Source organism: Neolamprologus multifasciatus, chromosome 13 (genome assembly GCF_963576455.1).
Source record: "Neolamprologus multifasciatus chromosome 13, fNeoMul1.2, whole genome shotgun sequence".
Lineage (NCBI taxonomy): Eukaryota > Metazoa > Chordata > Actinopteri > Cichliformes > Cichlidae > Neolamprologus > Neolamprologus multifasciatus.
In genome coordinates this window covers 10417626-10443755 of record NC_140451.1, presented here as the reverse complement: position 1 = coordinate 10443755, position 26130 = coordinate 10417626, and the positions used below count along the sequence as shown (strand labels likewise).

The following is a 26130-nucleotide window of genomic DNA, read 5'->3' as shown; positions in this document are numbered from 1 at the left end:
TCACCCAACTATCCATATAATATATATTGCCTTCCCTGCTTGGCTAAAAACCACTCTTGTTTTGTAAATATATGAATGCTAAAAACATTGAAGTAGGGATCCAGAAAGCAAGGTGTGAACATGCTCTCTCAGCTAAAAACAGTTGAGATTATATAAATCAGTCGGATATGGAAAATTGACTTTTAATCCAGTAATGCTTTAAGTTTATTAGTTAACGCTCAAGCATGTCGGTGTTTTTATTAAAAAACAGTCCACTCCTAGTGTTTTCACGCTTGGATAGGGAAAATGATTACTCCACAGTCCCCTTGTAGCTTAGTGGGACTCTACCTAAAGTGTGCAATTTAAAAAGAAATAAATCATAAGCTCATTATGGAAAATGGAGAGTGTATTTGTGAAGTATTAGGTAACATTTCCCCTTTTTTTTAAAAATCAGTTTCAGTGTCTCCGTGATAATGTCCTGGCGTTTTTATGAGCAGGATGTCCTGTTTCAGCTCAAGGAATTGCTTCTCTTTTGTCCAGCCTCAGGCTCTAAACTACTAAATTGAACCACCCGGGCCTCATACATCCTCAGAGAGCACTAACTATCTTGCTTTATCTTGCATTTTTCCCCCTACTGTTGGGTTTGTCAACTGGCTCGCCAACAAAGCCACCAATTCTCATCATGAACAAAAAACAAGCCTTGACTCCTCTGAAGCGTTGTGTGAGAGCTCTGAAGGAGGACATCAAAAGAGCGGGGAGAGTGACAGCTGGTCCTCCTCTTGGTCTGGCCCCCTGATAAGATCAGAGTGACAGGAGTACATGAGACCCAACAGGTACCTCCCTCACGCCCCATCACCCTCCTTACTGCTCCCATATGGCTACTAACAAGACTCTCACCTACCAACATATCAGTTCTTTCTGCGAATATTCCCGACTTCAGGCACATCTGTGCATACAAATAATATCTCTATTAAAATAAAGCCTTTATTCGTTCACCCACCAAGCTACAGGCATTTTATCTTTGACCTCTAGCTATCTTTAGTTATCACCTCCACTCTGTTTGCCTGTCCTTCACATGTGACTGCTCTCCTTCCACAAGATGCCATAAACCCATTGGGAGCGTTTGCAGCCGACCACTTGAAAGCTGTGGCTTTCTACAGCTCCAACCGTAATGGACTCGAGCCTAACACCTGTAAAAATATTTTAGACTTTGAGCGAGGACTCCCCATTTGTCTCTTTCCCAGTCCATGTGTTCCAGTTAAAGATGGGCTCAGCTGGCTTGTTTTAAACAAGTCAATATTCTGTTAATTTTAGGAGCTCTAAACTGTTTGTTTGTCACAGATTTATGATCCCAAGTGCTCCTCATTCATTTAAGCAATTCAAAAAAATTTTAAATAGCTACTTGATTTAAAAGGAAAAGCACCATCAAATAAAGAAATTCTAATGAAATACACACGCTGTGTTTTCTTGAAAGCATCCAATTAAATTCGAGTCAGCTGGGGGAAACTGCTTGTTATGGTGGAAAGTGCCACATTTCCTTGGGGTCAGTATCTTGCCGTTTCGTTTGTTTGCCTCTGTCTCCAAGGTACAGTGGTTAGCTTGCACACCCCTCATCTGAGACAGGTCCCAGCTCGCAGGTGCAATGGAAAAGATCCAACACTAAGAAACTGCGGGAAATAATAAGGCTCTTTCTGTAACACACCCTAACTCAGAACCTCCTTTCTGTCCTTTTGTTTTGCATTAGTCTCTATTTCGCCTTTTTTTTCAGTGTCTCAAGGCAAAAGTCAAACAAACAGAAAGCTGTGGAGCAGACAAATGTAATTTCATCTGGCTCCACTAACAAACTGCAGGACACCCTGAGGTCTTGTCAAAGAGCTGATTTGGACAGGCCTCTTCTCTCATCACAGGGGTCAGGGGTCATGCAGGGAACAGACCAAGTGGTATCAACCCACTGCACCTTCAGGAAACACAGAGATAACACAAAATATTCCAAAATATCTTTCATAGCTTAATTTATAGATTTGTAAAAGAAAAAAAACATAAAATGCCAGTATAGTTATAAAAATAAGAGATGGACAGTTTACGCTACACATTTATGTAAATACGTAACGTGAAACCTAATAATTTGAAGCTCCAGAGGGCCAAAGTTTGTTTGAATGCACTCGAGTGTCATTTGTTTATGTTGTACTGAGGAATGGGTCTTTGAAACATGACACAAAAGCAGCTGATGGGGGAGGGCTGGCCTTAAGCCCTTTTACTGTGGTAGTAGGGAAAGTTGAAGAGAAGAATTACGACAGGAAATGGGGTTTAAGTCATTCTAAAAGGATCTTTCAAATAGATAAAAAAAAAAACCCCTATTATTTCACTAATGATCATATTTCTATATTGTATGAGCTGCATGCTGTGGAAGTGGAAGGAAACATACGGCGAGGCTTCTGTTATCGCTTTTGGATGTTAGCGCCACAGCTTCCTGGCATAAATATGTTAAAAGGGCAGCAAATGAACTTCCCATTTATGGCTCTTAAGATAAACATTAACACCTGAGAGTGAATGTGCTTCCAGATAACCAGGATTAGTGTTTGATAAATGTTCTGCAGGCAAAGATGAAGGGGCTTCTGGAGAAAACTGGCCTGGTTATGACTAATGTTTCATGGTGTTAACTGCAGAGAAGTGGATAACTCATCCAAATGTGGACGTCAGCTCAGTGAAGCAGGCCTGGATGATGACATGAGGATGATATGTTTATACGGGGTGTGCACTGAGGCAGTAAATCAACACGGGGCTGGGTCGTGAGGAAGGATGATAGTAGATCTGGGGGGCCTTGTGTTTTTAGAAGGATGGGGGATAGTTTGGGGGTAAACTCTGGCACTCTGAGGTTGACCTGCCAAGTCTGACCCTGCAGCTCCTTTGAACAGGACAACCCAGGGGGACACACTATGCCAGCTTGTTGAGGGATTTGCACATGAAGGACAGAGAGTTTAGAGGGTCTCAAAGGAGGAATGCAAGTAAGATCCCTTATCTTTATGTGTGTGTGTGTGTCATTCATTACAATAAGAGCAGCTGGGCTTCACCTGTATCAAAAACATAACACCCTTTGAGCTTTTGGAGGTGTTTTCACATGAAGAAGTTCAAGAACATCAAAGCATTGTTGAAAATCTGCGTAGATCTAGTTAACCATATAAATATTTGGCAGTGATAGGCCTTGACTAATGGCACAAATCCAACAGATAAATCAGTAGCAACACGTCTGGGCAACTCATAGAAATGTACACTACAAGCGGAGAAAGGGAGTGCTAAAGATCAGCGAACCACGTGCCACTTTGTTAGTACAAGCAGTTTTACTTTTACAGAAAAGCTCTTTTGAAACAATACAGGTCTGTGGCTCTTGCAAGGTTAGGTGGTGGGGAGTTTCATGTCAAAACAAATATTAAAGTATATTCTGTGGGAACTCTGCTCACTATGGCCTCAGGTAGGCTTATGTAGTCACGCTACCTTTTCGGCGCCACCTAACAAATGCCACAATCATTGAATAAATAAAGAAAACGATGACAGATAGGGTGACGCACAGCTTTAGAGGTTCCTGTCAGACTGCTCTCCAGCAGCCTTCAGCCCTCATTCAGTTTAATTTGACGCCCTCACGCTCGTGGCTCCCTAGACGATCTATTTTATTGATCGGTGCTGGGTGTGCTTCAGCTTGATCAATGCCTGTCTCTTTTCACTGCTTTTTACAAGCTGCACCAAAAAGCGTATCCTTCCTCGGTGCGATCAATGACAGCAAAGACGTCCTCTCTGCAGGATGTGTGTGCAGATTTGGATTTCCTCCTCTCTAGTCAGGAAAGCTATTAAACTCTAAAGAAAAAAAGAGGGGCAAGGAAGAAAAAAAATACAATAAGGCAGGGACCGTTTGGCTAGAAAGTCCAGTTTTGATCCTGTCTCCAGCTGACTCGTGCTCATAGAGCACATTAGCCTTGACGGTCGTTTCTGCAGAGAGAAAGCTAATCTGAAGCTGTCTGAAGATCCTCATCCATGTACCAGAGAAGTCAGCGCGTACTTGGTCTGACCTCTATGGTTCACGCATGAGGATCACTGGAATTATCTCAAAACTCCAGCATACAGATTCATGAAGCAGATTAAGGCTGAGAGTTTTAGCCCAGCATTCCAGTAGAGTTCAACATGTGTGAAAGCCAAGAACAGATTCCTGTCTTAAGCAAACTGTGTCCCTGCAGCCAGAGAGCTTCTTATTTTAGTGGAGTGACAGGCAGCACATGAGCCAAAGCTGCATGCCCCTGCACAGAAGGGCAACGCTTGGGCATATCTCAGTGTGTATCCACCTAACAAACACCCCAGCTCTCCAGGAGATCCACTATGTGTTGTCATGGCAGTCCTCCAAACACAGTAGGGATGTATTTAGTGGCTTTGTATTTCCTGTGTTTACCAAGCGTCTTGGGCAGTCCTACAGTGAGGCACAGGATGCTGGTCACCACAGCAGCAGCAGTGAAGTCTATGGATCCTCCGTGGAGGAAAAACACACAGCCACAGAAGGGAAGCTAATCTGAGGCGTCAACAGTGTAAGAACTGAGCCTGTACATCACTTTTCCATCAAACTGGGGAGAATGCTAATGGCAAACAACGTCTCTGCTCTTATTCTTCCGCTTCATCGCTCCTTTCATCGCATCAGCAGGCAGGACATCAACATATGGCACATTCTTACAAAGAAGACAGGACATCTCTGTCCCATAAGTGGATTTGTCAACCAGGAAACCAGGTTGTATTTATAGAAGATTCTAAGTAAGGGTCAGAGGACAGTAATCTGGCCTCACTTTAGCCTGACATCAGCAACAATCTGGGCTGGAAGTCCAAGCAGCATATCCATGTGTGAGATCAATTTCCTGAGACATTGTTCCCTCTTAACAAGGCATGCATATGCACCAGTAATGGAGTACTGTAAACCTTAAATGCACCTTTGAGCCTGCTGGAGAGGTGGCAGGGGAATAACTGTCATCAATCACCTAATGTAAACAGCTCAGTTAAGAAGTGATGTGTGCTCCTGTTGCATAATGACAGAGCAAGCTGCTACCCTGCTGACAAAAGGCTCTTTACTGTAGAGGCTGTTTCCTGACACATGCTGGAGTCAGTATGGTGGAGCTGCTTTTATTGGAGAACACTGGATCCCTCTAATGTTGAAAGCAATCATTTTCTCTCTTAAACCTCAAATCAAACATTACTGATTAAATACTTTTGTTAGAATATTGTTTTACTGCGAAAGCACACTGCATTTCCATTGCTTTTATTACTGCGGTATAACTTCATGTAACATTTATGTTAATTTTTTGTATTTATTTGTTTGTATGTTTTGTTTTAGCAATTTAAATCAGTACTTCACTCCACTGCAGAAAAAAGCAGACTCTGGAGCTGGAGATATAATAATCTGGACCAGTTTTAGCCAAGCTAGTGCTGCAGCCGTGCCATCTGTCTGATGTCTGTTTAGTCTCACCAACTATTGCATTGTAATATTGTTTTTTACAAATATTCATGCAACTCAGTCATTTCTGTCAATGCCCCTCTGCTGCCTAAACACTGACACCAAGCAGGTTTTCTCTGTTTTTCCTCTGGTCTGGAAATATCTGCCATCCCATATAAGGACCTATCTAAATCAGTTCTAAAGACCTACACATTTTCACCTTCTGTTATTCTGAGACGCGTTATGGTTTTGTCGAGTCCACTGTAATTGTTTTCTTACCTCTTTTTTGTTTTATTTTAGCTCTTGTTCCTATTATTTCTATTTCTATTTTATTTTTATTCAACTCCTTTTATCATTTGAGCTTGCTAGCTAGCTTTGCTTTCCATAATAATGTGCTGTTTATGTGTTTTGTACTTGGATTTGTGGAGACCTGACACAGAAAATGGGCTTGCCTTAACTTGACTCAGTTTGACCTGACCTTTGGTTTTGAGTGAGATGTCTCAATAAGCACTTGATTGATTATTGATTCAGTCATTTCACCCTGAGGATGAAGGAAATGCAATAGTTCTGTGATCCCCTGAGGTTTATACAGCTTCATCAGTAGTTTTCATTACATTTATTTCTGAATTATTTGGTAAAACTACCAATATTCAGGCTCCTGCAGGGTCCTATATTTAAATGAAAATGTAAGCTTACATATGAAAATGTAATTCCACAACAGTATTATATTTATCCACAAATATATGTGTTATTCGAGTAAGAATGTGTGTGTGCGCGCGCGTGTGCATGTGTGTGTGCGCATGTGTGTGTGTTAAAATGAATGTGAAAAAGCTGTTTTACATTTAATGTTTATGGTTTTTGTTCAGTTTCGTTTTCAAAAACATGCCACAGTTTACATGAGCAACCAAGCAAATGTTAATTCAAATTTTAAAATAAAATAAAACAATATTAAGGCATTTATTTTCTGTGTTTTCATTTATGAGAACAACATACATTCATGTTTAATTTAATAATCAAATATAATATAAGTATAATTTAATTTAAGTTGTATACATTTGAAAAAGGCATTTAATATTTTCATTGTCATGGAGTATATTTGATTAGACCAGTACTTTGACTACTTTTTGCATTAGCTTGTTGCTAAAGTTCGTCTGCATCTGTATTTGAATGGTGGTTCAAATAATTCCTATATAGTTAACTACTTACAATTTGAAGCCATAAAAAATTGTTTTTAATCAACAGTTACTTTTTGTTTTCAATTCAAATTCTTCTGTTCTATTATTGTCCGTTTCACGAGGCCAGTCGCTCTTTTAGTTTCATTCCATGAAGACATGCCCAGACAGCACATTCATCAGGCAGACACACTGGACCTTTGCGTCATACACTTGAAAGACCTCCATAATACCCTTTAATAACATAGCCTAAAGAAGAATCATTGTACCTAGAATCACTGTACTTAGGCAAAAACATGACAGTGATTACTTCAATCAATAAAATCTCTTACTATCACTTTTACTGAGACTGGCCGAAGCTGTTTACAAGACCAGTGTGATCAAATGGTGCTTTAAACAGTTCTGTTTGTGTTACTGGGGAACTAAAAGGTGGCTCACTGTAAACTTTCCAGTCCAGAGCTGCAAATGTGAATCTTAATATGCGTTTAAAAAGCAATATCCCTGTTTCCTACATATAATACACAAAGAGATGGTAACTGAAGAGAGAGAAAGAAAGAGAGTCAGTTCAAAGAAACGTCAGCTGACTTGTACTTCACTACACATTCCTAGCACTCTGCCATTTCTTTATAGTAAATCTAACATTGCAACCCCCTGCAGTTTCCTTCATCCTTGAACGAGTCCCCTGCCTAATGAGGGGCTTAGATTCTGACCCATTACTTCATCTCTGTCCAGGGCCTGTCTTTCCTATTACGTTGTTCAGCCTTACTGGACTTGCCCTCTTTCTGCTTTATCGTTCAGAGTGGTACAAAAAGTGTTCACTGCTTGAACTGACTGGAGACAAAAATATTCTCTCTAGTACAGATAAACTAAAGGGTACTCTCGAAATAAAGACTCATCAGTCCTGCAGTGAGCTAATCTTTAAAATTGGACTTTATTCTCAAAAGTGCAGAGCTATTATTGAGCATTGCTGAATCTTTAAAGCATTATTAACTTTATTAGCCTCAGGCTGTACAGTAATAGCTCAAGAGTAGCTGAAATCCTGATTTGACTTGATTTGCTGTCATTATATGTAAATGTGTCTATATTGGAGGATGAATGAACACACTTTCCTTCAGAATAACACCCTCACAAATGAATAAAACATAAAGATAATGTTAATTTAGAGCATCACTAATGGTTCGAAACATTTTAAGCAGAAAATGAGCGATTCCAAAAATTTAATGACTCATTAGATCCGTGAAAAAAATCACTTAAAAGTATTTCTCTTTCAATAAAGATACACATTTTAACTGCCGAATGGATGAACCTGACCTGTGCAACTATTGCACAATTGCCCTCGTCTTGTTGTCCCACTAAAGTAATTATACGGTGAGTAATGTAATTAACCGGGACTACTCTAATGATAATGCTAAGATAACAAGTCCCAAAAACCGGTTATCAACATGCAATTACATCCATTATGCTGTCAAAACAATGAAAAGAAGTAAGCAGGCAAATTTATTCAAACTATCTTTATTTATTTGCACAAAAATACTTTCTAAAGAAGAGTCTCTGGGCACAGATCAGCACACTTGCCACAGCGCCGAGAAGAGAGCGGTAAAACGAGCTCCTCTTTACACACAAACGCAACATGTCTGAATGGGTTTTGGTGTGAGGGTACTACCTCATGGTGTGAGGTGCTTTTTTTCATCTAACACCCTTTCACCAAATGTCAACTGGCAAATAAGCCCAGCCTACCCCGCAAAGAAGATTACTCAAACCACTCTCTTTGTGAAAGGTGGGAGGCAGGAAGATGCTAAACACAGGCAAATAAAGAATTATAGACATTTAAATGTTTGCCTTTTTGCAAAAGTGCTCCAGACACACAAATGCTCAGGGCGAGTGCGCAGAGCTGCCTGCGTGACAGCTGTCTTATTTATAGCTCGCTTTTACCCAGAAATTCCTACTCCGAAAGGTCACACGCTATCATCCAGACATCACAAAATGAATGAAGACAAACAAGCGGAGAAAGTGTGCTAACGTGGCATCTGGAGTACACAAGGTTCTCATATCCATCAAAACAAAGACACAATATGATCAATGAGCCTCTACAAGTCTGCAGTCCTTGATTGACTTTCTTTGCCGCGAGCCTTTTCTGCTACTCTAAGTTGTTCCGGTGTGGTCATCAACAATGAAATGGGTGTGTATGCAGCCTGTCTGCACCTTCACGCTCCCCTGATTCTTGTTTTGCAATCAGCACAGGCCGGAATGACACACCCCGCATCACTAACGCTCACTCGTAGAAGCCAAGAGAGTGGATCAGCTACAGACGTCCACAATGCTTGACTGACAAAGGACAATCCAATACAAATAGAAACCATACAGCATATATCACTTATGACAGCTAACTGAAAAAAAAAAGCATCTGTGTGTGGTGTTATTAATGTAAGTTTGCAGGGGCAAAGTCACACGAACAAATTATCAAATTAATTTGGATGTTTGTTTGCTTTTAATTTAACAAAAGATGAAATGAAATGAGATGTTAAATCTGCACTTACACTACACCACAAATCACTTTTTCATGCACGGAGCAATTAAAACTAATTTCCACTGCCTTAAGCATTACCTCAAGCTTTATTTCTTGCTGTGTAATGACCCAATTCCCCCTGCGCACCATGCTCACATAGGACAGCCAGTCATCGGGTTCAACCCCACAGGTGTCCAGACTGCAAGCCGAAAAACATCAAAAGGCACCTTTTAAGACCATGTTTATGATCTACTCGGTTTGCCCAATCTGTTTACCAGAGATACCTCTCTAAATCGTCAAAGAATGTCCAGCTGATACTTTGCAGAGCTCTTAAAGATGACTGCTTTGTTGTTGTTTTCTGCCAAAACTCTATATTCTGCACAACCATCGTCAGCTGGGTGTTGAGGCCATAAGTGCTGGTTATGTTACTGATTACAATCTTTACGGACAGGCAAATATATCTCATTAGGAGCTGTGTGAACTTATTTTGAGCTCTACGACCAGGTTCAAACAGATTATTTGCAAAACTACCCGATACTTGTTTACTGCATAATTATGTGGCATCATCACATAACGCAGGTGACTGGCATCACTTATGACTGAACAAACAAGTAATACTGGCTATAATAACAAAACCTAAAAAGTGAAAATTCATTCATTGGATGTTTAATGCGTGTAATTTAAATCGACGCGGTGACTAATAGCTGTAAAAACACAAGAAATGTATGGCAAAATGCTCTTCTTTGTGAGGGAATGAAAACATATATTAGCAACCTACAGTATATGTTTAGAATATAATGTAGTTGATTACAGTTTATTAAGATGTGGAACCAGCTCCCAGTTTAAAATCAGGAGACAGAAAACCCTTTACACTTTTAATATTGGGCTTAAAACTTTCCTTTTTGCTTATAATTATAGCTGGCTTAGGTGACCCTGAACCCTCTCTTAGTTATAGTGCAGTAGGCTTAGGCTGTTGGGGGATTCCCATGATGCACTGAGTGTTTCTTCTCCACTCACCTCTTTTCTCTCTGTGTGTGTTTTTACACAACTTTGCATTATCATTAGTTATTGAACAAACTTTTGTCTTTGGTGAGCACAAAGACTCACAAGAACGCACATTTAAAACTCAGTTTGTTAACTAAAAGTCTTGCAATTATTGCTAAAGTTACTCTGTGTTTAGACTTTGTTATATGCGTGCACTACAGTTTTCCGTGTTGGCTGAGACTCCCGTAGCAATTAATCAAGTCCAGCCAGCGCTCATCTTGAGGATAGCTGTTAAAATGTTTAACACAGCATTCCTGTAACCTTGTGTTTAATAGAGTTTGGGGGAAATCATAGATCAAGAAGGACAAGAAATAGTCGAGAACACGGGGTAACGGTAAGCTTGCCTTGGAGATTAGAGAAGGAATAGAAAAATGGAAGTTATCAAACAGCTGATGGCATTATACTGGAAAGTTTTAACTGTCTGCAGCACAAAACCTTGTAGAAACTGTTGTTTTAGATGACATGTAGTTTAATACCGACAAATTCAGCTCCCAGCACCTGTAATGTAAGAGGAAAATGTATTACAGCCTACAGAGGTTAGGTCCCTCTCTCCCTGGTTAGCATTGTATTTATTTATCAGTGTACTAATGAGTGTGGCTGGAGTGAAAACCTGCAGATTTGTGGCCTTTCTTGACACATGGTTCCACATTCTTGTTTGAGACATTAATGAATAGCCACTTTTTGAAAAAAAAAGAAAAAAGAAAGCACATTCAGTTGTTTATAGGATCTAATTTGTATCTAAGCCACACTCTCCATCCTGCATCGTTACCTCCAGTCTATCTGCAGTCTGCCTGCACAGCTCTGGGGGGACTACCCTCCCCCCAGGATTTGTCCACTCCTTGTGCTGTGTTCCTGGAAGACCGCAAAGAACTAATCAATGAGTCATGTGTCCTGATTACAACCAGCTCCCTATGGAGCATCTTCAAAGGGGCCCCGAAGAGATGTAGGGTAGGAGAACTATTGCCCTCCATGGGGTAATTACAAGTCGAGGCTCTATGGTCTCTAGTTCTTTTCTGTGCACACTCTGGCTTAAAGACAGACCAGACCAGTTAACAATTCACTCAGTCTTGTTAGCGCAGCGGGAGGCTATTCCAACCACTGATCACCAACTGATGGTGTATACCATCCAAAACTATACAAATCCACCCTCAACAGCATATTTTAAGAAAATACATGCTATTGCACAATGCTTATTAATTGAGAGAAGCAAGTGATAAGGTCAGTTAAAGATACTATAAACAGGGAGAGTGACATTAAGATTTGCTGCAGCTGAGTACACGCCTCTCTGTCCCAGGAAAACAAGCCAAGTGTTTAAGTGTTTATGAGTCAAAACTGCCATAAAACTAGGAAAACACATTTAAGTACTGTCTGGCTGCCTCAAGGCTTTCCGTCTTTTTTCTCCACCCCCTCCACTATTGCTTGTCCCGTGATATTCACACACATCATTTACTTTAGACTGATATCCAAGTCCCGTGGCTGTTTGCTTTGTCCTGTTACAGTAAAACACTGTGTTGAAGAATCCAAGAAATAGCATCCGAGGCAGTTTGCCAAACATGCAATGATTCTATGTTCTGCCAAGATAGCAACCAGAAAAACAAAGAGCTGCAATCGCTATTATCAGTGACTGATGAGCAGCTGCATAACTGAACCCAATCTTGTGCATCTGTTGCCTATTTATTTAGCTATTACAGCTGCAGTAGTTAATTAGTGCTTGAAGTGATGACTACATAGAAAGTTAATAAGGAGTAGAAGTGTGGAGACAGTGTGGCTGATGTTGTCTTTGGGTTAAGACTCCAGTAAACCCTGTCTGCACGGCAGCAAACAGAGAGAGGCGATCAGGGACAAAACAGTCATTAGCATTAGCTTCCTGTAATGAGGGAAAATAAGAATACGTGTGTGTGTGTGTGTGTGTGTGTGTTCGTGTAACCTGTGTTATGGCTGTCAGTCAGGAAATTCCCACACTGGTTCTCTGCGTGAAAATCCCTTACAGGTGTTCAAGTGCTCTCAAAACACAAAGAGAGATAAACAGTACTTTGTTTGCATATATTCTTGGAGTTGTTGCTAATAAGACACTAGTTTTCTGCACTGTTCTCATGCATACACATATAAATATTAGGTCACTGCCCTTGTATAAGTTTTGTTTTTGGGGTGTTTTTTTTTTTTTTTTTTTGGCTCTGTCAGACTGCCATCTATATTTTGTTAAACAGGTAACTTCAGCATTTAAGTTAAACGACATAAATGTTTGCATCCACATCATACAATTAGGAAAGTATGGAGTAACTCCATACAGCACTGCATTTTTACAAAATGCAGAACAAATCGTTATCCATTACTGCCCTCATGTGGACAAACTATGTAGCCGTGACAGTAGACTACAGTGCCCTTTGACCTTCCTAGGTAACCTCGGCAGCTTTGGTGGCACACCATATGCTATTGGACGGGCATCCAAGTATTCGGTTTGTTCTATTAATTACATTCATACAATATAGCTGAACCAGCTGATGAATGACCTCTGTTTAGTTTCAAAGGTACATGAAGGTTACCAGCATGACCTCCTCAGTCATGATGGTTACATGATTGCTGCAGAAGCACTAAAATATTATTAACCGATATGTTTTTTTTTGTTTGTTTGTTTTTATTAGCAACTTCTATGAAATAATGGAACTTACAGTTGAAGCATATCAGTAGAAATCCGATGAAGGGGTACACCATCTTTAGTGGGTGGGTCTGGATCCCCGAGCCCCATCAATAAGGCCGAACTTAACTTCTGACAAGGAAAAAAAGTAAATTCTGAAATTAAAAAATATAACATTGCATAAAAAATAAATAATAATAATAATATAAAATAATAACATGTACTGGATGGAATTTTTTGATTAAGATCATATTTTGGCAAAAGTCTACATACAATATATTCTACACTACATTTTCAACTGCATTAAATTTATACTATACTTAAACATGGGCTAAAAGATACAAGATTTATAGATATCATATAATCATTTGTGAGCAAGCTTAACAAAGCCTGCTCATCAAAGCAAGAAACTGTCCAATACAAAGGGATATTTATATAGTAACAACAATACAAGAGGGTTGATTTATTTCTCGTTTAAGAAAGAAATGTTTTTATCGCCTACAATTATTATATGGTAATACAAAAACTAGAAGGTCTGCATCAGTTTGAAAAAAAGTTAAGATTCTGATTGCTCTTGCGGGACGTGAACGCAGCATCACACCCTAATTTTTTTCCAACATCCGGGTCCTTTGGAACCAACCAGTGTGTGTGGAAACTGGGTAAGGAGGGCAGTGAGGAGCGGTGGAAAGGCGGACTGATGACAGCTGTCACTGCGCACAAAAACACTAACAATCTCTGAAGAGAACCCGAATGGCTCACCCCTGAAACACCAGGAGACAAGGGATAACACCTCGACAGTATCGCGGGTTATTTAAAGGTGCCGCGAAGGTGAGGTATTGTTTTTGGGGGGCTGGGAAATATGACTGGAGGATCAGTGCCAGTTTGCCCTGTCTGTCTCTGGAGAGTCGAGGTTAGCCCCACTAGCTATCCAAGCTAACTACCCAGCTAAACAAGTGAACTAGCTTTAGGTAGGTCTTCGGGACTTAAGGGGTGGGGGTCATTGCCGGGGGATGGACACGTCTAAATAGTTCTCGTTTTCTAGAGCGTTAGCTCAACTGAAAACTCAATGAGAACCTAATAAGGGAACTTTTCAAATATGAATTCGGGAACGACGAAATGCTAGTTAGCACTCTCAGTTAGCTCAGCAAAGAGCTAGCTAACAGTAGTTAACACTGGTAGCTAACGCTAAGGAGCAACACATTGCCTCACTTCATTGCATTACTTTTGTTCTAACACAGCTGAGGCCGTTATTTTGCTTATATGACAGGGGGTAATTCCAGCTTTGTTAGTGGGTGGTAACTTAACCCAGCTGATTAATGATGGGTGGCTAATCACCCTATTCTTTGTCAAGGATCAGTATTCGTTAAGTTGCCTGCGGCGTCTGTGACTAGTGCGTTTGACTCTTGGACCTACGCGGTTTAGCTCGTCAAACGTTTGCATGGAGTGCTCATGTCTCACTTGGATCCTCTGACTCAGCCGGATCCTAAACTAGGCGTTTTCCCCCCCGTGTCTGTACCAGCCATCCACAGTGGGCTTTTGTCTAGTGATAATGTTAACTCTAATATTACTCTTGTCTACCAACGCATGTGGAATACCCATTACATCAACTTAAAATGCAAGCGTAATCAGTGGACAGGTATTGTTTGTAGATTTTTTTTTTTTTTTAACTAATTGTGTTATTCATTCTGTACACTTTATCATGCTGCGTTTTGGATTGGTATCTCTGGCTGATTTAAGCTACCAGAGCTCCTTCTATATGCATGTCACATTAAAGCTGGTTCATGTCAGTCACAAGTGTTTATCCAAAGCCCTTGTGGGTGCCATACAAGGGTCTGTTTTTGCAGGAGTGAAAATAAGAGATATGAAGTGTCTGAGTTGGGAGTGCAGAAAGCATACACGGTGAAACACAGCCAAAAGGCATATGTCTAATTATTCTATCATTTGACTTTGTTTACTGACTTGTTGAAATAATTTTTTATCTGCTTTTGTTCCTCCAGGAATTAACACACGTTTCCATCTCCTGGGCTTACGCAGTATGAGTTCCAGTACTAACATGGGGACACAAGGCACTGGTAGAAAGCGTGCTCCTCTAAAAGATCGGTTCTCAGCAGAGGATGAAGCGCTGAGTAGCATTGCTCGTGAGGTAAGGTCATTCATCACCTACATTAATTTTGAAGCTTACTGCAATGAACCTGGGATGCTTTCTCCATAAAAGGTTCCCCTTATGCAATCTGAATCAATGCAAATCTGATTTTTATTCAGCTCAAATGTTCTTGTTTATCCTCGTTGAGGTAATAGGGGCTTCAAGTATAGACAGAGGACTGATTTGTCAATTTAAGGGTGGCTAACTCAGGCAACAGAACCATCACTTTTTAAAAGTACCAAGTAGTTTCTTAAGAGCATTGTCAGTACTCATATGCTTGCCTAAGCAGCATTATGGTTTGTGAGAGCCCTTTTAAACTGAACATGGCGATTAAATCTTTTAATCGCCATGCCTTATAATGTAAATCCATGTGTCTACTTACTTTTTGTAACCCTTATTCTATTGTTGCAATTACTTAAACCAACGAAAAAACTCAGGTCATCGCAATGATCTTTCATCAATGTGAAACATTTTAAGAAGACAAAGTATTTTTTTTACTTACATTTATGTGAATTCAAACAAAAATAATTAAAAATGGTAATTATTTTTTTTGCCTGAGAGATTGTGGAAAGCATTTACCAATTTATTTGAAATTGAGCTAACAATTTTAGAGCCCAGGTTTGGAGTAACCTGGTTGACCTTACTGATGTTCCAGTGTTGTTTTTTGAAAAACTGGTTGAAAGTTGAGACCAAAGGCTACTCAGCAGAACTTGTATGCGATCTATCAGGTTTCAGACTAGGTTAGCTATCAGTTTAGCTTAACAGCACATTGAATTAGAGAGGTGTACGAAGACTGTAGGGCGACTGATGTTAATTTGAAGTGTGGTGGTCAAAGTTGCATTATCAAAAACCTTCATATCTATATTTACATATGGATGTTTGTGTTTTGCTAGTTAAGTTGTGAAGCAAGTGAAGACGGCTTGTTTGGAGTCCACAGAGGTTGACTTCACATGTAGTGTTTTTGTTCATGAAGGAAAAACACAGGCAAAGAAAAAAGCTGCCTGGCTTGTAACGACATGCCCTGGGATTATTCCATTTTGTTCCACTACAAGCCTTTCATTCTTTCACTTTTCTCCACAATATTGTGGATAACAGCAGAAAAAGCAAATATTGTTTTTGGTTCTTGTTGTATTGTTTTAAATGGTTTTTAAAGGGATCTTTAAATTCATATTTGCATGTAATAGTGATTCTGCAGGTTTTTTTCCTGTAAAATGTAATCTAAATCAGATAACTTCTTGCCTTTAAAAGCTTAAACCTAACGATAAATATCAGCCTTTAGTTGATGTTTATATTGACCTTTGAGAGCGAAGTCTTTGATGATTGAAAGCAGTGCAGTTCCTCATTCTTGAACTCGAAGCACAAGGCTCCATTTGCTCTCTTTATAGTTACGCAGGCTCATCATAGAAACATGAGTCATCCAACCCTCCCAGTCAGGTCCCAAGTCTCATTCTCTTTGTGCTGCTAACCAGAGATTTGACTGTTTAGGGAGTTCAAGGGGTCAGTGTCTAACTTGTTTCACGTCACCACCTGCCCAGATTCTTAAACCTCTGCAGCTCCTACCTTGTGGTCAGGAGAGCCAAAAGTCGACCAGTTTAAAGTCTTGGCACAGTCCCCGACTGAGAGTGACTGTGAATTTGAGCCTGCACCATCACCAGACTAGTTCTGAGGCCCCTTACATTACTGGGCACTCAATCTTTGGAATACTGGCAGCTTACAAATCAAGCAGGGGACAAGTATTAGAATTAGATTATCACCTCATAGGTGTTGTCCCTCAGATAGGGATCTAAGGAGTCAACTATTTGAACAAAGCCATGCGCGTCTTTTTTGATGTAGAGAGAGGAGTGTCTGTGCACAAGCTATAGTTCATAGTCCATTTGATTTCATTTGTGATATCACCAAGTCGCTGTTGCAATGGAAAGTGTACAACTTTCCTTATATGGTTAGGAGTGTTAAGAGTTCAAAGAACAAAGCACCTATTACAGTCTGTGTTCATAAGCGTTTGGATGGCTGCTGGGATACAATCACTACCACTCCTATCCCCATTAAAACCAGTTTTTAACAATTATTATTTGGATTTCTAAAAGTAAGACATAGAGGAGTTAGCATTTTCAAGGACTGGTTGAGTATAATTCAAAGAGAGCAGAGACCTGGTGGTTTGCTATTTACAGGACTAGTATAGAGCACATACTAATCAGCTATCAATTATTTCCACTGGAGTTAAAACAAGTTCAAACAGACCTCTCTTGTAAATGTGGCATTGAGTCTCCTATGGAGCGCACAAACACAACATAACAATTTTGTTTAGAAGATTGTTGTATAAATAAAGGTCAATTTAAAAAAGCTCGATACACCAGCTTGACTGTTTCATTTCAGATTGCAATAATGTACAGTATGTTATCTATATATTAATATTATTACATAAATTTCAGCATTTACTGCTGAATTTATTCTTCAGAATTGTAGGTGATTAAAAGGTTATTGGTCAGTTTCTCACAGCCTGACATTTTCCAGTTATTACAGACTGAAAGTTTTTTTGGTTTTTTTATTTTGCAGAGAATTGGGGTTTAATTACAGTAACCTTGACTACAGATTCCTCATTCCACATACTTACTTTTAATTTTACAATAACTTTGACATTAACTTCTTGTACAGTGTGTGTTTTGCTTCAGGTTTTACAGTGGCATTTTATAGATCATGTACCGATTAACCTGCTCCTTTTTAAAAAAAAAATAAGTTTCACATTTTCAGTGAGCTCAGCTGTCTTGAAGTGTTTTCTCAACACCATTCCCAACACTTAAGTCACTTCACTTTGACATAAACCAGAGGAAAAGGAGCCATCTGTTAGAGGTGGGAATCACCATACAACTCATGATACGATATTATCACAATACTTAACGCACGATACGATATTATTGCAATTTTTTAAAATATTTTGCGATATTCAAATTCTGTACATAAAGGTAAACTTTATCAATATTCATTTTATCTAATATCAAAGTCTCACATTCAGTCTTTCTCTCATTTTAGTCAGTTTTATTGTTGACAAACTGAACGGTTTGTATTACAGTCTAGTCCAACTTAACTGAATGCAACCATCTGGTACAATTATAGCTATTCTGAACTATGCAATTTATGAAAACTATGCAGCCCCTTCAGCAACTGAAGAATTTGAAAGTAAATTAAAACAAAATATAATTTTACATTAAATAAAAAAGTTTTAAACTTAATTAAAATAAAACATGTCTTAAATTAAAATAAGTAAACTGTCATGTTTATTGCTGCCAAAAAAAAAAAGTTAAACACATTTGGACAGTGAAGGAATGTCAGGATTCTTGCTCAGAAAAAGGATCAACATGCTCTGAAGTCAGAGTTCCAGTCCACAAAAAAATTGTTTGTAACAAAATATCAATTTCTGCTGTCCCTGTATCGATACATTATTAGCAAACAAAGTATCACGATACTACACAGTATCGATTTTTTTCCCCCACCCCTACCATCTGTTACATTTCTTATTACCTGAATTTTGGTGAATATCCCCATATGGTGGATTAATCTTATTGCCTCAAGTGTTTAATGGCAAACTTCTACTGCTCAGGTTACCTTCTCAGGCCCATGATGTGGCAGTCAGAGAGCAAGGCTGGATGGGCCAGTCTATAGATAGGACAGACAGAGAAGCTCAGCTGTGCTGCTGTGCAGAGCAGGTCATACTGTCAGACAGATCAACAGGTGCAGAGCACACGGCCAGCCATCTCATTTGCTTTCTCATTTGGTCTCTCTTACACACTTGCAACTTTACTTCCTTTTTCACCTTGTACAGATCACAGTGCAGGATATTAAGTTTGCAGGATAAAAGTCTGTTCTGGCAAAAACATGGCTACCACATATATCCCCAACTGAACATCCAAACCACAACTTATTTTACATGAGCGACTTGCTCAAAATATTGGAGCTGCTATTATATGTTCATGAAGTTGGTAAACTATTATTAATCAAAATTAACTCTTGATACTGTGGTGTTAGACTGTCTACTTGCTGTCTACTCATTGCTCCCTCTACATCGCTATGAGTCTTTGTACAGGCTGCAGGAATGACAGAAACCAGGCAATAACAGGGCTTAATTTGGAGTTGAGGTTAATATTTAGCCAATGATGTTGTCATTTTAAACAGTGAAAGTGAAAGTCAGCACCGACTAACAGGTACTTATCTTTGCTAATTAGTATGGTTGTGCCAATTGTGAAGGTCTGGCCTGATAACAATGTTGAAAATAAAAAAACTGGCTGCTCTTGCTGTTGCTAATTTAGTTTATTTATTGGTTTTTTGTGTGTGTTTAGGGGTGTGTGTTTTGGTTTGTTTGGGGTTTTTTTTCTCTCTCTCTCTTTCCCCTTTTCCATTTGTGTGGGGGTAACAAAGAACTCTGTATTTATCACTCTCTCTTTGAACACTGGTGTGAAACGGAAGATAGAAACATCAGCCTCTTCCATTGGTAAATGTCATCTTATTTGCAGATGTCAGTCAGTGGTGCATCTTTCCTAATGAGCAAAGAGAAAGGAGGACTAATGGGTTTGTTTTTGTTGGAACTTAACTAATTTTGCCAGCCTGAGTGTGAGTTGAGTCACTTCTGTGACCAAATAATTTTTCACAGTGGCACTCTGGTTTTCAGTCACAGAGCACTGCTTGCAGTGTTGATCCCTAATGTCTTTTAAGAAGAGAACACTGGCAGGCTTTAGTTGGAAATGCAGCAAGGACAAGATCAGAGTTTGGTTGATGTATTTTAGCTGATACTAATCTATTAAAACATGTCTCGATATGAACATCTCTAGCTTGTATTTGTTGTTAGGATTAAATGATAATTCATCTGCTAAACAAGATTGTTAACTTGTGTTTGTGCGCTTCAGGCTATTATTGAAACGGGAATAGCGTATGTCCACAGGCCTTCGATTCTGGCAGTGGAGATAAGAAATTGCTGGAATGCTGACAGTGTTTGTCTGCAGTGAGATACTGTACACACTACCCCCAGTATTTATGGACTGCCTTTTTAGCTAGAGATAAAGAGCTTAGTTTCACGAACAAGTTTGCCATTCTCTGTTTGTGGCATGTTTAGTTTCAGAGCATGTTTGGTATGCCGTTAGTATTCAGTACCCAATGAAAGGCTAGGCTACATAGTCACCTGTGTCTAATCGGAGCTGTGAAGGGGTTGCTCACATTAGCCTCCATGCTCTGTAAAATTATCTCCTGTTTATAATCTGACTCACTACAACAAATTGTGCAATAAAAGATGAGTTTTGGTATTCAGGTTAGCTTTTATTTATAGCTGTTTTGTGCTTCAGGGTCACTTGGATATTGTGAAATTTGCTTTCAGGCTGACTCATGTTGTTTTTTTGTTTGTTTGTTTTTTTTCTATTTGCTCTACTTCTCAGTTTATTTGTGCGCTATCGGCATCTCCCCTTGTGAGGGCTTTAAATTAGCCCTCCTGAAGCTAATGGTTAGCACATGTTGGTGGGGATGAGGCATCCCAAGCACTCAACGGGAGCTGTGGCACAGAGGAAGCTGGTCCGCAAGGGTCCACAATGTAATATGGGCTCTGCAAAGTTTCCATACCGTAAAAAGACAGACGTTTTAGCACCTGTAGCAATATTTGAGTTTAGAAACAACAACAACAACAAAATTAGCGAATATTAATGTTATTTTTGTCGAGGCAAAACAAAAAAGTTCAATAGAGAAATCTTTGATATTGCTTAAGAATAAGGTATTTACAGAGCAGATCGTTTTACAGTTACATTGAGTGGTCTCTACTGTGTGATTAAAGCAGTGTTTGTGAAATAAAAACAAATCTATCTTTATTATAATTTTCTTTTTTAAATAAGCACTAATTTGTCTATATCATCCTGGTAGATCCATAAACTAGGTCGTTTTTGGTGATTCGTTATTGTTGATGTGTTGTTAAAACTAAGCAGGGCTTCATCTTATGTGACAGCACAACCTTCAAGCGAGTGTGAAGAAATGAAATCAACCCACGTCTGCCAGAGTGCCTTCTCTTTTACAGGAAACGGTTCAATATCCAAACATACTCATGTAAATTCTACAGTGTGATTATTTTTATTGCAGCGCTCTGCTGTCTCTTTTATACCTTTTTATAAGTTTCCATTTGAGATTGACACGTGTGTTCATGTTGTGTGTCACAGGCGGAGGCGAGGCTGGCAGCAAAGAGGGCGGCTCGGGCAGAGGCAAGAGACATCCGAATGAGGGAACTTGAACGGCAACAGAAAGAGGTAAGTGGACCTGATAGGCAAAGATACTCTGACTGTAATTCAGTCAATCAGGTACTCTGATTTACTGCTGTGTCTGTTAGCACAAATGTTTTGTAATTTTACTATGGGATTTGGTCTTGTTTTCTTTCTGCTTATCACGTTTTAATGTTTTGTCGCTACCTCCTGTTTGCAAAGTGCTCATCTGCATCCACAGCAGACGATCTACAAGCTGTTGGCTTTATAGCATAAAAGAAAGTCTACAGTGACAGTTCACATACAGAAATATACCCATGGAAAGAAAAAATGAAAGTGCTGCATGTCCACAAATCAACAAAAAAATCTTCTATTCCTGGTTTAAATGTCACCCAGTTTTTCCGTTTCAGCAGTTTTGAATGAAATATGATTGTATGTTTTTCCTGGCATTTCCTCCCTCTGCCCAGCTTTCTTACCGCTCATCCAGCAGTAGCAGCAGAAAATGGGGTCAGATCCACCAGTGGATGGTAGGCCAGTGAGGCAGTGTTGTTGCTTCCATTTCCACTAACACAGCCTGTTGTGTGGGACTGAGTCCCAGTCAACCCTGACAATTTAGCTACACTTGACTTGCTGACTACTATGTACCTCACTGTGGAAATATGCCTCAACAGTGTATTTGCTTTGGAGACACCATAATCTGTGACTGTGTATTGGGAGAGCAGGCTTTGGCCTTTGACTTTATTTAGAGTGGGTGAGTCTGTATGTAAGGAGGCGGTTTGGACCGTTAGCTGTACTCCTCCAGCTACTTAAAAAAATGATAGTGTCTTAAATGTTTATGAACTACTTCTGCATGAAATTAATCTGTGTGTTGGTGTGTTGATGCAGAAAAGAGGTTTTCACTGTGTGCTGTTTAATGAGACAAAGGTTTGTAATATATTAGCATGTCTAGTTTATCATTAATCCTGCTGTTTTGCTTGAAAAGGCTAACATTTGCAAATGTTTATGACACCCATTTGGTGATAAACACGCAGAGGTTATTTTGAATGGCTCGGGCTTTGCACAGCAACCAAGTGTTCCAGTGATCTCTCTGCTTTCACTGCAACTTTCCTTCCTGAATCTAGGCTGACGCAGAAAAAGCCAGAGCCTCTAGTAGTAGTAGATCCAGCAGCCGTCATCACCGGGTCTGTATCTCCCCTACATACTTCCTCTTTGTCTCCCTCTATTTCCTTTTCTTATTTCCCCTTTAGGCATACAGTTAATCTCTCATCACTCATGTGTGTCTCTCTCTATCTGCTTTTCTACTGTGACTCCATATTTCCACATTAACAGGGGCTGGATGATGATGTCACGTCAGTCCGCAGCTACAGGGTGCGTACATAATACACCCCTGCCAGGTTTATTAAGACTGCACACTCATAGGGGCACACTAATGTGTGAAAGCCGTTGCTCTTGTGTGGAAACTAGTTGTTATATATATTAAGATTTGGCTGAACTGCATTTTATTTTGACAGTATTGACTGTTGCTTTAGTTTTCTTTGAGAAATTCCCTGCTTATCTTTTTTTAATGTTTTTTATTCTAAGTCATCGTCATCAGGAATACGTGACTTGGGGTCTAAGAGTCGATCCAGTTCCCATAGAAAAGATGCCTTGGTTTGTTCTCTGTGCATATGTGTGAGAGTAGTTTGAAGGCTAAATAGTAGATTCACCTAACCTTATTTTTGCAAGTAGATCTAACTCCTAGATGGCAACTGTTTTAGAGTAGTTACCATTTTTGTAGACGTTTCTCATCTACTAATCTTGAAATGCCTTTTCAGTGCAGTTTGCACCATGATATTTTCTGAATGCCTGGCTTTATGATTCTGATTTATTCATAAGAAAACTTGGTGTGACATTTTTCAGCTTTTAAATTCTTTTTTTCTTTGTGCTGGAAATGCATGCACATTGACACTGGTTCTTAGATATCATTAGGCCTGCCACGATTAGTCGACTAGTCACGATTAGTCCATTTAATAGTTGACGCGTCGTTTGAAGCTTTGTAAGATCACAAAAGTCGCAGGAATACGTAGTAGGATTTAAGAGTGTAATAACGGACTGAAACAGAAGATGGCAGCACTGCATGTACAAGGATGCCAGCTGCCGTTAAACCCCGAAGAAGAAGAAGTAGCTCTGTCCCAGAATTCATAGCGCAGCCCAGCTCAGTTTCCAACAATGGCGGTAGCTAGTTAGTTTTAATATTACTCTTATTATTCTTTGTGGGTCACAAAATAAACGTTTACCATATTTTCAGGCGAGAATGTAGCTGTGTAAACCTCAAATATCTGCTCAGTTTATCAAGACACCACATATTTTGAAAAGCGCTCCGATGTCTGTTACCCACCAGCTCGATAGCTAGCCAGGGGCAAAGCTCACTAGAGCCCGTGAGAACCCCGGACTCTGGGCAAATCGTTTTCAAACCCACTGCCGTCTTTCGCTACTCAGGTTAAACATGATATATAAGTCACTTAGATAACTTAAAAATGTTATTGTTTTGCTTTTGTTTTTAGTATTTTATTTATTCCTGAGTAAATCGGTTTGGCTGAGATTAAAGTTATAGTTTTTACACAGCTGAATAAACGTCAAGCAGACAACTGATTATTAGAAGTGTGAGATGATCGAGAATATACTCCGGTGTCCTGTTATATTTTAGATAGCAAGGAGTTTATTTAACTTCACTGAAACAATCTGCAAATTTAATAAACTATCATCTTGTCTTTATTTTTAGTTAGCACATACCTTAAACACTTAAAGCTGTAAGCTAATGATAGTTATATAAGAGCAGATGCATGCTGGTGCAATAAACTGTACGTTTTACGTCCAATGGATGGATTAGTCGACTAATCGCAAAAATAATCGGTGACTATTCGACTATCAAAATAATCGTTTGTGGCAGCCCTAGATATCATAATGGTATATTTCTACCCACTAGTATATGCTCATAGTACTGTATTGTTTGCCCTGCTTGTGGTCTTGGCTGTGAAATAAAGTGATGCAGTGCTTTCCTGAGGTGTTGTAGGTAATATAAGGGCAATATAATGTCATGCTACGGGTTATACGTAATTTTAGCAGTTTTCCTAGATTGTTGACAGGCACCCTGATGGCCTCATAATATATCACACATAAGTGAAGTTTTGCAGATAGATATCTATATCTATCTAGAGAGAGAGAGAGAGGATTTTGTCATAAATACAAATGATACAATGCTTTTAAAAGGTGTTATAGGCACATAAATGCCCATTGTTAGGCGGTTGCTGGGTGATATAATGACAACATCATATCTGAAATGGATAAGAACCTTGTGGGGCCTGAGTGGCAGTGTGCGTGTCAAGTTTGGTTGCTCGGTTTCTGGTTGTACAGCACGAGTTGGCAGACAAAGAAACAAAGTCACAGATTCTAAACTGTGTAAGAATAGCAGGGTGTACAGTACAGCATTACCAAAAGCTTTTTCAAAACACAGTTATGTGTCTAGTACACCAAACATATGCATGCATTTGTAGAAGTTGACCTAACAGCATCCCAGATGTGTTTTTTTGTTTGGTTGTTTCTGTTGTTTAATCTTTATCCAATCATAATTCTGTGGTCTCTCCTCCTCAGTCTGATGGCATCTCTACTAGCTCTGCGCTCAAGAGTTCACGCTCCACTGTATGAAACTTAGGTGTTCGCCATTCTTTATAACTTTCTTTTTCTTGAAGTTCCTGTTTCCCATTACAGCTGCATTTTCTTTCTCTTTGCATTGTTTTTCTGTGTTGAACAGAGTTCTGTGTACAATGATCTGCATAGCCATAAGAAGGCTTCATCCCGGTCCTCAAAGAAAGACCTTCTGGTCAGTGTTGTTGTCTTGGCTGTGATCTCAAGCATGGAGATGGTGTAGAGTCATTGTGGTGGCTTGTAGTGGTATTTTCTTGGCAGCTGACTTTACCCTTTACTCGTTATCACTGTGTGAAGTGGCGCATAGATCAAGAAGTGTTAATAAAACACACACCAGAGGATGAAATTTCTGTTGGTGGTTATATCCTTCCAGACTGGGCTGTACCACGATCAGAGGAACTACACCAGCCTAACAAAGACCAAACCACCACCTCTTCTCTCCACCTCTACCTATCGGGTTGGTCCTTTGCTGTGCAACTTTTAGTTGACAGACACTCACTGAAAATGGAGCCAGCTGAAGCTGACTATTCTTGTCTGCATGGTGTCGTTTAGTGGAAATTTTATGTGTTACATATTTGTTAGATATTTGTAATAAGGGGCATTGTTTGTGTGTCATAATATTCAGGGTAGAGAGAAACATACCAGTTGGCGCATAGTGTTGCTAAGAACTTTATACCCACACTTCTTAAAATCATTTGAATTCATGTAAATTACTATGACCAGGGTGTTATTTAAATGGACATGTCATGTCTTATCACACTTTGAGCTCAAAGTCCTAAATGTGTTAGGTTCAGCAAAACATTCGTCCTGTTTCCACTCGCTACTTCTCTTTATTCTCTCACCGCCTCACTTTTCCACAATGGTCTGTCTCTGTCCTCTAAGGTGACCTTTCCCTGCTCCTTTCCTCTCCAACAGGCCACCACTTCCTCACCCTCCACCACTGGCACAGGGCTGTCTCGCAGCTACAGCACGGTCAGTTTTTGTTCTCTAAGTGGCCAGCATCTCTGCACGCTTCTAGTTGCCTTCAGAGGCAGACCTCCCCCTCTGTCACGGCCACATACATGAGATTGGATGCCCAGTGTGGCTGGGTCTGCTTATATTTAGCTCCTGGACTCTCTGCGCACTTATCTGTGGGCAGAGATTTGTGCTTCGGTTAGATAAGACAGAAGTCTGTGTGAAGCCAAGGCTTCTGATGTGGAGCACTGAAACCAAGCTGAAGTTGGAAAACCAAGTATTTGTTTATTGCATGGCTAAAAGAGAGTCTGTTTAGGCTGTTTAGCTAGTG

General features: G+C 39.7%; 1 protein-coding gene and 1 long non-coding RNA gene across 5 annotated transcripts in view; one reads left to right on the top strand and one right to left on the bottom strand.

Moving 5' to 3' along the window:
- Positions 1–9028: 9028 nt before the first annotated feature.
- Positions 9029–13153, bottom strand: LOC146505083 (uncharacterized). The gene is made up of 3 exons (XR_014877569.1): positions 12832–13153; positions 12090–12165; positions 9029–10660 (listed from the first exon to the last, which is right to left on the bottom strand). It is a non-coding gene; the product is annotated as an uncharacterized LOC146505083 (long non-coding RNA).
- A 482-nt stretch (positions 13154–13635) lies between these two features.
- Positions 13636–26130, top strand: part of lrrfip2 (leucine rich repeat (in FLII) interacting protein 2) — a 20888-nt gene continuing 8393 nt past the window's right edge. For 2 of the 4 annotated variants that reach the window (XM_085182640.1, XM_085182641.1), the window contains exons 1-11: positions 13637–14433; positions 14795–14940; positions 21123–21209; positions 21629–21688; positions 22283–22342; positions 22491–22529; positions 22743–22811; positions 24792–24839; positions 24952–25020; positions 25219–25302; positions 25761–25817. In XM_085182640.1, coding sequence (XP_085038766.1) covers positions 14247–14433; positions 14795–14940; positions 21123–21209; positions 21629–21688; positions 22283–22342; positions 22491–22529; positions 22743–22811; positions 24792–24839; positions 24952–25020; positions 25219–25302; positions 25761–25817 — 906 coding nt within the window. In that variant the 5' untranslated portion in view covers positions 13637–14246. Of the gene's footprint in view, positions 14434–14794; positions 14941–21122; positions 21210–21628; positions 21689–22282; positions 22343–22490; positions 22530–22742; positions 22812–24791; positions 24840–24951; positions 25021–25218; positions 25303–25760; positions 25818–26130 lie in introns of all 4 variants that reach the window. The other 2 variants (XM_085182639.1, XM_085182642.1) reach the window with 2 other exon arrangements.